General features: G+C 40.4%; 1 protein-coding gene across 1 annotated transcript in view; it reads left to right on the top strand.

Annotated features, from left to right (window-relative positions):
- Positions 1-13,527, top strand: part of UTP25 (UTP25 small subunit processor component) — a 40,943-nt gene that overhangs the window by 17,744 nt on the left and 9,672 nt on the right. Inside the window, exons 9-11 of the mRNA XM_027870715.1 lie at positions 1,398-1,580; positions 2,100-2,212; positions 9,111-9,356. Of these exons, the coding sequence (XP_027726516.1) occupies positions 1,398-1,580; positions 2,100-2,212; positions 9,111-9,356 (542 nt within the window). The remainder of the gene's footprint in view (positions 1-1,397; positions 1,581-2,099; positions 2,213-9,110; positions 9,357-13,527) is intronic.

Here is a 13,527-nt window from a genome sequence, read left to right as displayed (position 1 = left end):
CTGCAAAGGAATTGGGGAAAGTGTTGTCTTAAATTCTTTGGGGTCACGCTTATTGTTTGGTCACTTTGCCACATTCATTTTCCATTGTTTTTTTTTGGTTCTTTCCATTTATCTTGTTGTGACTATTATACATATTGTTTTCTTGGCTCTTCTTTTTTCTGCATTAGCTTGTATAGGCCTTGCTTCTTTGAATTCATTATATTGATTGTTTCTTATAGTATAGTAATTGTTCATTACATTCATGTGCCACAGTTTGTTTAACTATCCCCCAGTAGATGGGCATCTATCAGTTCTTTGCTACTAAAAAAAACATGCTAATATTTTGGTATATATAGAATCCTTCTTTTTATCAGTGACCCTCTTGGGTTAGATGCCTAACAATGGTGGTTCTTTGTGTCAAAGTGTGTGGACATTTTAGCCACTTTATCTGCATAATTCCAAATTTCATTCCAGATTTGTTGTTGTTAAGTCATTTCAATCATGTCCAACTCTCTGTGACCCCAGTTGGGATTTCCTTAGCAAAGATACTGGAATGATTTGCCATTTTCTTTTCTTCTCCAGCTCGTTTTACAGATGAGGAAACTGAGGCAAACAAGGTTAAGTGTCTTGCCCAGGGTCATACAACCAGCCAGTTTCTGAGGCCAGATTAGAAGTTAGGGAGATGAATCTTCCTGACTCCAACCCCAGCACTATCCACTTTACCATGTTTAATCCTGGAGCTGACAGAGAGTAATTGGAAGTCATTGAGCACAGGGGTTAGAGTGAACTGACCAAATTTCCTCACCTAGTCCCGTTGTGGGTATGGTACCTGTGGGATTTAAGGTGCCCCTTGTGTGTCTGGGAGTTTTTTCTCTGTTAGGATCAAACGTTTGACCTTGGTCAAAGCCTCATCAGTAGCAGGCTTTTGGCAGAGAACCTGCTAGTCACAGATTAATAAGTGTCTATCTGGGCCTGGATAGGCACTAGAGATGAATTTGGCAAGGTAGACACTTCTTTTTATGGCATTTGTATTTTCCTTTTAAATGAACTTAAATACCAAATAAAATGTGTATTTCTGTATAAAGTCAGGAAGAAAAAGATGATTGTCTGTGAAACCATGAATCTCTTATGTACAGCTTGCTTTATCATTAATTAGCTTTCAAAGTTGCCCTGCTTGTCTCTGTTTCCTTCTGGCCTTCTGTTCTTTTCTGTTCACTTTTTAAAAATGCTTCATTGATGGTGAACTTTTCTTTTTAGGGACAATCCTTTTATTACTATCTCCCCCATTGAAAAAAGAAAGACAGGGGAAAAGAACCAAACTAAAATCTTTGTATCATTTGTGTGTAGTTAAGCCAAACAAGTTAACATACTGGCAGCATCTGACAATATGTGACTCTTTCTTCACCTTTTGTTCATAGCATCTGATGAATCATATGAACTTACTTCCTTTGGACTCTCATGGGGTGGACTTCTCCCGAGTGCGCATGTGGAGCTTGAATAACTGGTCCAAATATTACCGACAGACGCTGCTGTTTGGTGCCTTGCAAGAGGCCCAGATCAACTCAGTCTTCAGCAAGTACTGTGTCAATTACCAAGGGCAGGTAGGTTCCTCAAGCAGAGTAATGGCAGAGTCTCTACATTGGGGGTGCAGTGGATAGAGCATGGAGTGGAATCTGGAAGATCTGAGTTTAATTCTGGCCTCCTGATACTTACTAGTTGTGTGACCCTAGGCAAGTCAGTTCACCTCTCTTTGCCTCAGTTTTCTCATCTGTAAAATGAGAATAATAACAACACCTACCTCCCAAGTGAGAATCAAATGAGATAATAATCGTAAAGTGCTTAGTACAGTGCCTGGCACATTGCAGATGCTATATAAATGTTAGCTATTATCATCCTCATCTTCATCATTAATATTATTATTATTATTATTATTATTGATGTTATTTTATTGTGGGAGGTAAAGGGTCAAAGGAAAGGGGAGGGCAGTGCTTAGTTCCCATCTAGGCAGAAAAAGGTTGTGGGGAAATGTAGAGAAACACCCACAAAGAGAAGGCCACATCTGTTATTCTGCTGTGCTGCATCCTCCTTCCTTTCCTGAAGGTCTTGATAATTTTTTATAGGTAGCTGTGAGGAGCATCTCGATGACTGGCTCCATCAGTCAGGTCCTGGTGCAGCTCCCACATGTCTTCCAGAGACTAGAAGCTGAAAACCTCCTTTCTGTAATAGATGCCAGGTAGGTAATTAGCCCTCTATGGTGTACCTGGGTATTTGGGCTTCAGGAGGCTGCTACTGGGCGGCTCCCAACTGATTTTACTGGTTTTTGTTGACCTAAATAAATTATTCCCTCATCAGCCCCCAATGAGTGATAGATTTTTACTCCACTGGCACTGTTATGTAGAACAATCGTATGTTGGTTGGCTCATTTCTTATACTAGCACAGTGCTATGCAGGTAACATTTTTTTATAAATATATTTTTATTGATAACTTTTCTTTTTCCTTCACCTGCATTTCCCAATGTATTCCTCTGCCTCCCTTTCCCTGAGAATAGGCCTTTATACCTTATAACAAAGGCTAAAAAAAAGAGGAAAAAAACCCAGCATAACAAAACTAACCAGCAGAAGGGAGAAGTTTGGGGCTGTATGTGGTTTTCTGCACCTGTAGTCTCTCACCTCTTAAAGAAGTGGAGGAAGGTGTCGTCTCTTCTTTGGGACTGAGTCAAATCATTGTAATTTTGCAGCATGTACTGTTCACCTTGGTTGGTTTTTGTGGCACTTTCCATTTACAGTGCTGGGGTCGTATATATCGTTTTCCTGGTTCTGCTGACTTCACTTTGTCCTCTTCATAGAAGTCTTCATACACATTGCTTCTTACAGCACAGCTGTGTTCCATTCCATTCATGTTCTACAGCTTAATTAGCCGTTTCCAGCTTGATGGCCGTCTACTTTGTTTCCTGTTTTTTGCTTTTACAACAAGGGCTGCTGCAAATATTTGAGGGTATAAGGTGCTTTTCTGCCATTGACTTCCTTGGGTCTTATGCTTAGCAGTGGAACCTCGAGGTCAAAGGCTATCCACATTTTAGTCACATCCATAATGCCAAAATTCAGTGCAGAGAATACACTAAGAAATATTTTTTATTAAATGAATATTCAGCTTACAGAGTCTTGTCGCTGTCGCCTGCCAGATCTCAGGACACTGATCTTCATTCAGTCAGTCAACAAGCATTTATTACTGTGCTAGGTGTCCATGGTACAAAGACAGAAATAAAACAATCCTTGTTCTCAAGGAGCTTATATTCCCTTTAGAGAGACAAATGGATATATCTAAGTATATGTAGAACAAATAAAAGATAAATGCCAGGTATTTGGGGAGGAACCAGGAAAGACTTCTTGTAGATGGTACCTGAGTCTGAAAAGAAGTCAAGGCTGAGGAGGGAGTGCATTTCAGGCCCGGAGGACTGCCATGTGTGAGGAACAGAGAGACCTGTTTGAATGGACTGTCCATTGAGAGAAGGGAAGTAGTATCTAATGAACCTGGAAAGACAGGTGGTTGTGTGTGTAACAGCTAGAGGCATTAGGGAATCACTGGTGACATGGCCTGATTTCTGAAGAAGATAAATTACTTCGGCAGTAGTGTGGAAGATGAGTTGGAGTGACGAAAGATTTGAGGCAGGGAGACTGATGAGGAGGCAGCAGTCCAGGCCAGGTGGGAGTGAGGACTTGAGCTAAGGTCATATAAGTGTATGGCTAGAGAAAAGGTGTCAGGTGTGAACAGTATGGAGGCAGAGCCAGCAAAATCTGGCAGCCGATGAGGTGTGTGAGGGGAAGCCAAGGACAATGCTGAGGTTTTTGAGTCTGAGGAACTAGAGAAATGGGGGTGCCTTTTGACAGAAATACTCCCTCCTCATCTTTGCTTTCTCAGAGCTTTCTCTTCTTTCAAGGCCCAGTTCAGGTATCCCCATCTTCATGATGCCTTCCCTGAGCCACCTTTAGCTGAGTGACCTCTCCATCAGTTTTTTAGAGCACTTTGAATATATTAATTTTCCCTTATTGAATTCTACCTTTTATACCTTTTTTGTGTTCTGTATTTCATACTTTCCTTAAATTGTATGTCCCTTGAGGGCAGAGCCTATCGTGTTTCATCCTTGAATTCTTGACACTTTGCACATAGTTTTAAAATAAATATCAGTTAAAGGGTAAAAGATAGCTATCCTGTACCCTCTAAATCGTAGCTGTTGCACTAAAGAGATGGCAATGGAGAGAGTGGGCAGCTGGCTGCTCAGGCCATGCTGGCAGAGGGCCCCTGGGTTCAAAGGCAAGTCCTCCATTTCCCAGGCCTGGGGTCTTTATTTTAATCTCCAGTGAGAGTCTGAGGAAGCAGTTTGCTCCCTAAACAGACTGACGAGACAGCAACCAGCAGGCTGGTTCATTAATTTGCAGTGAGAAATAGAACTGCTGACTGGCTCAGATACTCATTGGCTGGTCAGTGCATTCTCTTCCCAGTTGGAAAGTCTAATTGGAAAGGCAAATTAATAATAGAAGGTTGCTTAGTGAGTATAAATCTCAAAGAAAAAGAGTTAAGTGGTCTTCAGGGATTATTGTTTGCAGGCTGTAATAACCTAATCTGTGCCACAGGGATAGACCTATCATGAAAGTTGGATGTTCAAGTTTGCCACTCAAGGCGCACTCTCCCCCTGTGCAGTAGGAACACTGACAAATTTTGCACTGTTGAACTCGCCATTTTTCATATTCCTTGTTAGTCACCAAAGCCTTGGGTCATTATAGCACTTCCTTGCCAGAGAAGGCAAGGTTTCCAAGATGATGGGATTGTAGATATAGAGCTGGAAGTCACCTTAGATACTGTTAATTCCAGTTCTCCCATTTTACAGGTGAGGAAACTGATGCAGCTAGCTGATATCTGAGGCAGAATTCAAACGCGGGTCTTCCTGAATCCAGGTCCAGCACTATCTATTGCACCCCCCAGCTACCTCAAGTTACATGAGTAATATTTTAAATTTATGTCTTTACGTGTGGCCTTTAAGCTTTGTGCTGAAATTCAGGAAACCCACCGCTCTTAGAAGCAACAGATTTAGAAACATTCTCTTTGAATGGGCTACTTTTAAGTTGATTTTTAAATTTTATTCAATCAACAAGTATTTATTTTCTTTTCTACATCAACCCCCTGATTGAGGGGATTAAAAGACAAAACCCTTGTAACAAATATGCAGAGTCAAACACAAACAAAATTCCCACCTCCACCTGTTCTGTCACATTCTGCATCTTGAGTCCATCACCTTTCTGCCAGGAGGTGGCTAGCTTTAGTGCTCTGGAGCTGTAGTCGACTGTTGGATTATTCAGATATTAAACCTTTCAGGGTTGTTTGTCTTTACAATGTTATTGTATAAATTGTTCTCCTGGTTGGGCTCACTGCAGTGTGCAGCAGTTTGTACAATTCTCAGGTTCTCTTAAACCATCTAATGGCTTATTTCTGCAGAGGGATAATCAAAGGCTGTTTATGTTGGTTTTTATCAGTTTTAATTTCAGAAGGTGTTATTCTCTGACATTGCCTCATGTGATTTTAGGAGACTATCGCCATGGGGCTGGTAACCCGCTTTGGTACTGACTGTAGATGTTGTCACGATGAGCCTGAAAGTCCTTTGTCAGACCTTGCTTTTCTCTGTGTGCCCTAAAATGGACTTGACGAAGTCCCAGAATTACCCTCTGTGAGAATGGACAGTTGTCTCTTCTTCATCCTCAGCTCCAGCCTACCTCTAAGACTTCCCAGTGCACACCACACCGTCCTGATCACTCATGTTATGTGAAATATAAAGTTTTTACATGTGTAACTTCATAAGTTGCCTGAACTTGTGAAATCCTTAAATGTTAGACATGGAGAGGGATCATCTGGTCCAGCTGACCTCATTAATGATAAAAAAGCTGAAACACAAATTGATAAAATGACTTGTCCAGGGTCCAAAGATAGTAAATAACAGAGCCAGGACTAAACCCTCGTCACCCAACCAGCTGCGTAATGGTCTGGTTTTGTGCCTTATTTAGATATTGACTCCGTGGTATTGACTGAATAGTGTAATTGAATAAGCATAAAATACTTGAGTTTAAATTTTGGCCATGCCACTTATTACCTGTGTGATCTTGGGAAAATTACTTCTCCGTAGGAAGGAAGAAAGGAAACAATTTATTAAGCATCTACTATGTGTCAGGCACTGTTTTAAATGCTTTGCAGATACCTCATGTGAGATTCACTACAATCCTGAGAGGTAGGTGCTCTTAATATCCCCATTTTACAGATGAGGAAACTGAGGTTAAATGACTTGTCCAGGGTCATACAGCCAGTACATGTCAGAGGCCAGATTTGAACTAAGGTCTTCCTGATTCTAGGCCCAGCATTCTAATCTACTGTGCCACCTAACTGCCTTATGGGCCTTATTTTCTTCATCTATAAAATGAGGGTTTTGGACTAGACCTTGGATTGGTAAATATAGCCTGAGGGTCACTGACCATCACCTATTTTTGTATGACCTAAGAGCTTAAAATGGTCTTTACATTTTTAAATAACAATTTTTTTAACATGTATATATTTAATTTTAAAATATGACAAAATATAATTTAATAATGTAAATCTATTTAGTAACATACTTGTATTTAAATAAAATAGGTATTTTGAATTACAAAAACCATTCTTAGCTGGCAGGCCATACAAAATGAAGCAGTGGCTGCGTGTGGCCAGTTTGCCGACTGCTGGACCCGATGGTGTGGTCTCTAAGGTCCTATTCAGTTCTGAAATCCTGAATTGATAGCATTTGCAAAGCAGGATTACACACGTGAGTTCTGGGACGTGTTGGGTCCTGTATAATTTTCTCCAATGAATTGTGTTATCACTTTTAAAAAAATACATAAATTTTATTTTAATTTCCATTGACAAGTCCAGGTAAAATAAAAACAAAAGCATAAGAAATATAAGCTTACTTGATAACTCCTCTATCCTTGTCCCCTCTTTCTCTAGAAAAAAAACCCAAACCAAGAGATTATTCATAATTAAATAAACAACCTTGTGTTGATCTGCTACTTGCTTATTATTAGTCTCATGCCCCAAGGTGTGTACAAATTTAATGAGTACCCAGATTGTCCTTGTTTTTGTGATTCTTTTTAACCTTTTTTGTATAACTGTTGCACATTTGTAGATGTTATTTTTACTGCATAATTGCTACTCTGTCCAGTGGGGTTTTGGTTTGATTTTTTTTTATCCTGCATCATTTCATGTATTTCCTCCAACATAACCTTGACTTTGTATTTATTATTTCTTATGGCACAATAATATTCCATTACATTCATATACCATAATTTGTTCAGCCATCCTCAATCAATAAACATCTAATTTATTTCTAATCATTTGCTGTTACAAATAATCCTGTTAGGAATATTCTTGTACAGATAGGGTTGTTTTTTTTCTTCCTGTCATGACCCTTTGGGATGCTGGGTCAGACGGTATGCTCATTTTTTTCCACCTTTATTTTATAATTCCATGCTGCTTTCCATAAAGGTTGGACCAATTTACAGTCCCACCAGGTATGTAATGGCCTACCTGTTTTACCACAACTGCATTGGCTTTTATTATCTTTGCCAATTTGTTGAATGTTTAGTGATTTCTCAGTTGTTTAAATTTGTATTTCTCTGGTTATTAATTTTTTCATGCAGTGGTTAATATTTTTATTTCCTCTTTTTAGAACAGCCTGTTCTTGGTGTTTGATCACATAATAATCAGTCATGTAGGATTTTTTGAATGCAAAGATAAGAGTGAAGCAGTCCTTGCTCTCTAGGAGCTTAGTCTAGTCAGGGAAAGGAACATGTACACATTGAGGTGCAGTTAGGGAGAAGGACCTGGTAGGGGAAAGGGGACAGGCCAGGAAAGTCTCCTGTAGAAGCCCTTGAGCAGAGTTTTGAAGGAGACTAGGGATCATATGAGGTAAAGGGGAGGAGGGCATACATTCCAAGCATTGGGTACAGTTAAGGCTGATGGGATGCCATTTATAAAGAATAGTAAGGCAGCCAGTTGTGATGAACTGTTGTGTTCACAAAGAGGATTATTGTGGAATAACGGTAGAAAGGGAAGTTGGAGGGAGGATCTGTAGGGCTTTAAATGCCAAATAAATGAATTTATATTTAATCCTAGAGTTCCAAGAAGATCTTGGAATTTGAATAGAATACACCAATGTCTCCTGGAGAATGGCTTCTAGTCTTTTGTGTCAGGTCCTCTTAGATCTTCAATGTTTGATTCACATGGCATTGTGAGTAGGGTCCTGGACTTGAATTTCGTAAAATCTGGGATCCAGTGCTGACTTTGACACTTGGTAGCCTCAGATAGCTCCATAGGACTCACTTATTAAGTCATAGGCTTGAGTGGAAGTTGGAGTTCCTGTACATGGAGTTAGTCTCCATGGTGATGTAGCAGGTACTTCTCATATGAATTTGGTACAACCTCTATTTCTTAAAGTTTGTTTCTTTCGTTATCCTAGTGTATTGCTTTCTTGTGGCAAAGCCTTTTATTTTTATATAATTAAATATCAAACCGAATATAAAGTATAATTTATGTCTTTTGTCTCTTAACAATTTACTCTGTCATTATTTAGAATTTATCCTCTCTCCATAGTTATGAAAGATATAACAATATCTAAATTTTTCAAAAAAAATTTATGTCTGATCTCCAGATCTGGGAAAGACATCATAGACAGAAGGAACTATAGACCAGTATCATTAATGATTACAAATTTAAAAATATCAAATAAAATAACAACAAACTGCAACAATAGAGCAAAAAATAGTACTCCTTATAATCAAGAGGGACTTATACCAGGAAGATAAAGATAGATCTCTGTGGGGGAAAAAAAACAGCATATAAATCAAATTCAGAGTGTTTTCAAATCTTTATTCTTATTTTTGTCTTTCTAGTAGCCCTTTGAGGTAAACAAGACAGGTTATTATTTTGCGTGTTATACACCTTGAAGAACATGTAATACAGAGAAATAAAGTAGCTTTTTGAAGGTCACACAGGTAGTTAGTGGTGGAGCCCATACTGGAATCTTAATTTATATGGTAATTCGCTTCTTTTTCACCAGGTTTCATTTCTTTGTGGATAAGATCTTACCTCAGTATCGAGATGCAGTCATGTCTCACACTCTCATCTATGTCCCATCCTACTTTGACTTTGTGAGACTCCGAAATTATTTCAAAAAGGAGGAGTTAAACTTCACCCACATCTGTGAATATACTGAGAGGTCTGGTGTCTCTAGGGCCAGACACTTCTTCCTCCAAGGAGAACGTCAATTTCTGCTTTTTACAGAACGTTTCCACTTCTATAAAAGGTAAGACAAAGCCAAATTTGGTTATCCCCCCTTCCCCAGGTGGAAGCATGCCAGCAAACTTCTGAGGAATGTTTTGTGTTATTAGAAAGCTCCCACTCCTTCCCCCTGCCTTCTCCCTTACCAGAATAGCCAAAGAACTTCTCTGAGGATAGATGGGGGTCTCCATCACTCTCCGTCTCACTCTTATTTCTTTTTCTAATATGGACAGGAAATAAAAGATTCAAAAGTTCAGAGAAGTAATCCAACCCCCTCCTTTCTTAGGTGAGGAAAATTAGGCCAAGAAATGCTACCTGATTTTCTTAAGGTCACACAAGTTGTCAGGGCATCATAGAACAGTGTTTTGGAAGTGTAATTGCCTGAAATAACATGCAGTTTTGGTCAGTGCATGACAAGACATACTTGAGACTGTGGAAAAGGAGTCAACGAAAGAGCTAGATTGGTTGGTTTGCATGAGCATCATCTGGTAGAGGCGATCAGTGTGGGCACCCTAGTGGATGACAAGGCTGAAGGAAGGAGGTTAGAGTAAAGTGTAATTATATGGATTCAGAACTGGTTGAATGCCCATGCCAGTGGACCAGAAGAGTTAGTCAGCAAGCATTTATTGAGCCCCTACTACATACCAGGCCCTGTGCTAAGCACTGGGGACACAAAGAGAGGCAAAAACATGGTCCTTGCCCTCAAGGAGCTCACAGTCTAGTTGGGAAGACACCATGCAAAGAGCTATGTGCAAACAAGCTACATGCAGGGTAAATGGGGGGTGGTCTCAGAGGGAAAGCATAAGATTAAGGGGAACTGGAGAAAATCTTGTGGAAGGTGGGACTTCAGCTGAGACTTGAAGGAGGGCAAGGAAACCAGGACAAGGAGAGGAGGAGGAAGAGAGGTCTAGGCATGAGGAATGGCTAATGACAATTCACAGAGTTAAAGGTGTAGTGTGTAATGTGTGAGGAACATGAAGAAGGCCCAGAAGCCCATGTGGCCTGGATCACAGAGTGTGGATATGAAGGGCTTTAAAAGCCAAACAGAGAATTTTATATTTGATCCTGGAGGTTATGGGGTCTCACTGGAGTATAATTGAATGGGGGGGAATGACATGGTCAGACCTGTGCTTATGGAACCTCAGTTTGTCAGCTGAGTGTAGGATGGATTGGAGTGGGGAGAGATTTGAGGCACAGAGACCAATCAGCCAGCTGTTACAGTGGTATAAGTCTGAGGAGATAAGAGCCTGTTCCATGGGGTGGCAGTGTTGGGAGAGAGGGGAGTATACACAAGATAGGTTATGAAGGTAAAAAACAGTAGGATTTGGCAGCTGATTAGATGTGGAGGCTGAGAGTGAGCAGTTGAGGTTGGCAGTTAGGTTGTTAGCCTGGTGATCTGGGAGGATGATGGGACCCTTGATAGTAATGGGAAAGCTGGAAAAGGGAGGAGGGTTTGGGGGCAAAGATAATGAATTCCATTTTGAACCTATTGACTAATTATCTTTGCGGCATAAAGTTCAAAATGCCCAATAGGCATTTGCAGGTGTAAGAGTGCAGGTAAGCAGAGAGGTTAGGGCTGGACAAATGGATCTCAGAATCATCTGCATCGAGATGGTCATTGAATCATTGAGAACTGCTGAGATCAAGCATACTAGCCTAGAGGGAGAAGAGAAGGTAGCCCAGGACAGAGCCTTTGGAGGTGCCCACGGTTGTACCTGGATGAAGAGCCAGCAAAAGTCACTGAGAAGGAGCCGGCAGGCAGTTAGGAGGAGAACCAGGAGAGACCAGTATAATGGAAACTTAGAAAAGAAGGTGATTAACAGCATCAAAGGCCGTAGAGGAGTAAAGGAGTTTTTGGATTGAGAAAAGGCCATTGGATTTGACAATTAAGAAATCATTAGTAATTTTGGAGAGAGCAGCTTCACTGGAATGATGAGGTTAGAAGCCCCTAATGGGTTTCTGTTGACCTGAAGTGAGGTGTCTAGTTGAACACCCGGGGGATTTTTCACCAGTGGCACTGTGCTGGTTAACATTTTAACTTGTGACTTGGATGAATGCACAGAGGACATGCTTATTACATTTCTAAATGACATCTGAAACTAGGAGGGTTAGAGAACACATTGGACAATAGAATGAGGATCCAAAGGAGTCTCAACATGGGATGAAATTATGGGCCAACTCTGAGATGAAATTTAATAGGAACAGATGTCAACTTCTACATAGTTCATATAATAAATTTCATGACAGATGTCAAATAATGAACCTCACAAGGAATGGCTAAATAGCAGTTCTTCTGAAAAAGATCTGGGGGTTTTAGTAAAATGCAAGCAGCATATGCTAGGGTCGCTAAATAAGCTGTATGAAGAGAGGTGTATTTGCCAGAATTGGGGAGATAATAGCCCTTCTTTATTTTCCTGTGGTTGATCATGCTTGGAGTACTGTGTTTAGTTCCAGGTGCCACATTTTAGAAAGGATATTTATAAACTTTATAAATTTTCCAAAGGAGGGTAGCTGGGACAGGTGAAAAGACTGGAGGATTAATTCACCCTGCAGAGAAGATTTAGGAGGGACATGATAGCAGTCTTCAGGTGTTCAGATTGTTAGAGCTGTCTAGAAGTAGAAGGGGTCGTCTGGGCTTCCACCTCACGGGGGCTTTTCTAGGAGAAGCTCGGTGTCCACTCAGGTATCATAAAAGGAATTCCTAGTAAAATGTGAGTTGGACCAGGTGACCTCTGAGATCACTTCTAACTCTTGAAAATCAGTGAGTCTTTACAGATTCTCTGGTCTGATAAGATGTGGGCCCTAAGTGGGGGCATGTTTGCATTCTCACTGAAATGTAGAGAAGGAAGGTTTTACATGAGAAACTCTGTGGTGAAGGTTTAAGAGTTAATGATGTAAACTCCCTGAGGGCAGGAACTCTCACTTTGGTATTTGTGTTCCTGTACCTCCCATAGGGCCTGTCATATCATAGGTACTTAAATGCTTGTTGACTTATTAGTGGTTGTTGAAGCCTAAGCCTTGGGTAAGGTCACCATGACTCTTAAAGTTAATAATAATAACAATAGCTAACATTTATATAGCACCTACTATGTGCCAGGCACTCTGCTAAGCACTTTACATTTATTATCTCATTTGATCCTTACAACAACTCATAAGGAAACTGAGGCAGACCATGGTTAAGTGACTTGCCCCGGGTCCCACAGCTCATGAGTGTCTGAGGTCAGATTTGAACTCAGGTCTTCCTGACTGCAGGTTTAGGGCCCTATCCAACGTATCACCTTGCTGCCTGGCCTTGACAGGTGTATTGGGAGATAGGAAGTTGCTAGCCAGGTCCTAAGAATGCTGGTGTTAGAGATGTTCTGGGAAGTGGGGTTGAAACCTTCCAAGCCAAGGTAGAGTTGCTCATTAGGAATGTGGATTAGATGGGATGAAGAATCCAGTCTACTTTGATTAATCCTGCTTGACTTCTTTGTAGCATTTGGCCCTGCTAATCTCCCTTTCCTCCTGGATTCTCTCTCTTCTGGGATTTCATGACACTACTTTTGCCTCATAATCCTGTCTAACTGCTCTTCAGTTGCCTTGCTGGTCCATTATCAATATGATGTCCTGTAAGACTCAACTGGGCCATTTTAAATTTTTTTCTCAAAAGTTATTCACTTGGTCACCTCATTAGCTCTCATAGGTTTGTCATCTTCATTACAGATGACTGCCATATCTATATATCCAGAGCACCAGAGTTGCCTTATTAACTCCTTAATGAACCTTTTGAACTGAATGTGTAGTAGGCATTGTAGGCTCAGCGTGTCCAAAACAGAAAACGGTATCTGTGACCAAGTCCAACCCTCTTGTGTACTTCTTTATTTCTGTCAAAAAAAAAGAAAGTATGTATGCATGCAGGTATGTATGTATGTATAGCTATGGTATTTTGCACATAGTAAGTACTTAATTTTTATTGTTTGATTGAAAAGAGTGCGGACAAGTTAAATTCAGACATTAATGAAATCTGGAAAACCTAGAACTCCAGGGGGACGCTTTTGAAATTTGAAGGAGATTGTTTGTAGGCCAAATAATTGCTTCTTTATACACTGAGCAATTCATATTATGTAGCACCTTAAGGTTTATGAAATCCCTTCCCCACACTACCCTGTGGAATAGGCAGTACTGACATTTGTACAGTTAACCCCATTATACAGATG

This window comes from Vombatus ursinus, unplaced genomic scaffold (assembly GCF_900497805.2).
Source record: "Vombatus ursinus unplaced genomic scaffold, bare-nosed wombat genome assembly UNPS02014798.1, whole genome shotgun sequence".
NCBI lineage: Eukaryota > Metazoa > Chordata > Mammalia > Diprotodontia > Vombatidae > Vombatus > Vombatus ursinus.
This window is presented reverse-complemented; position numbering and strand designations above follow the sequence as displayed.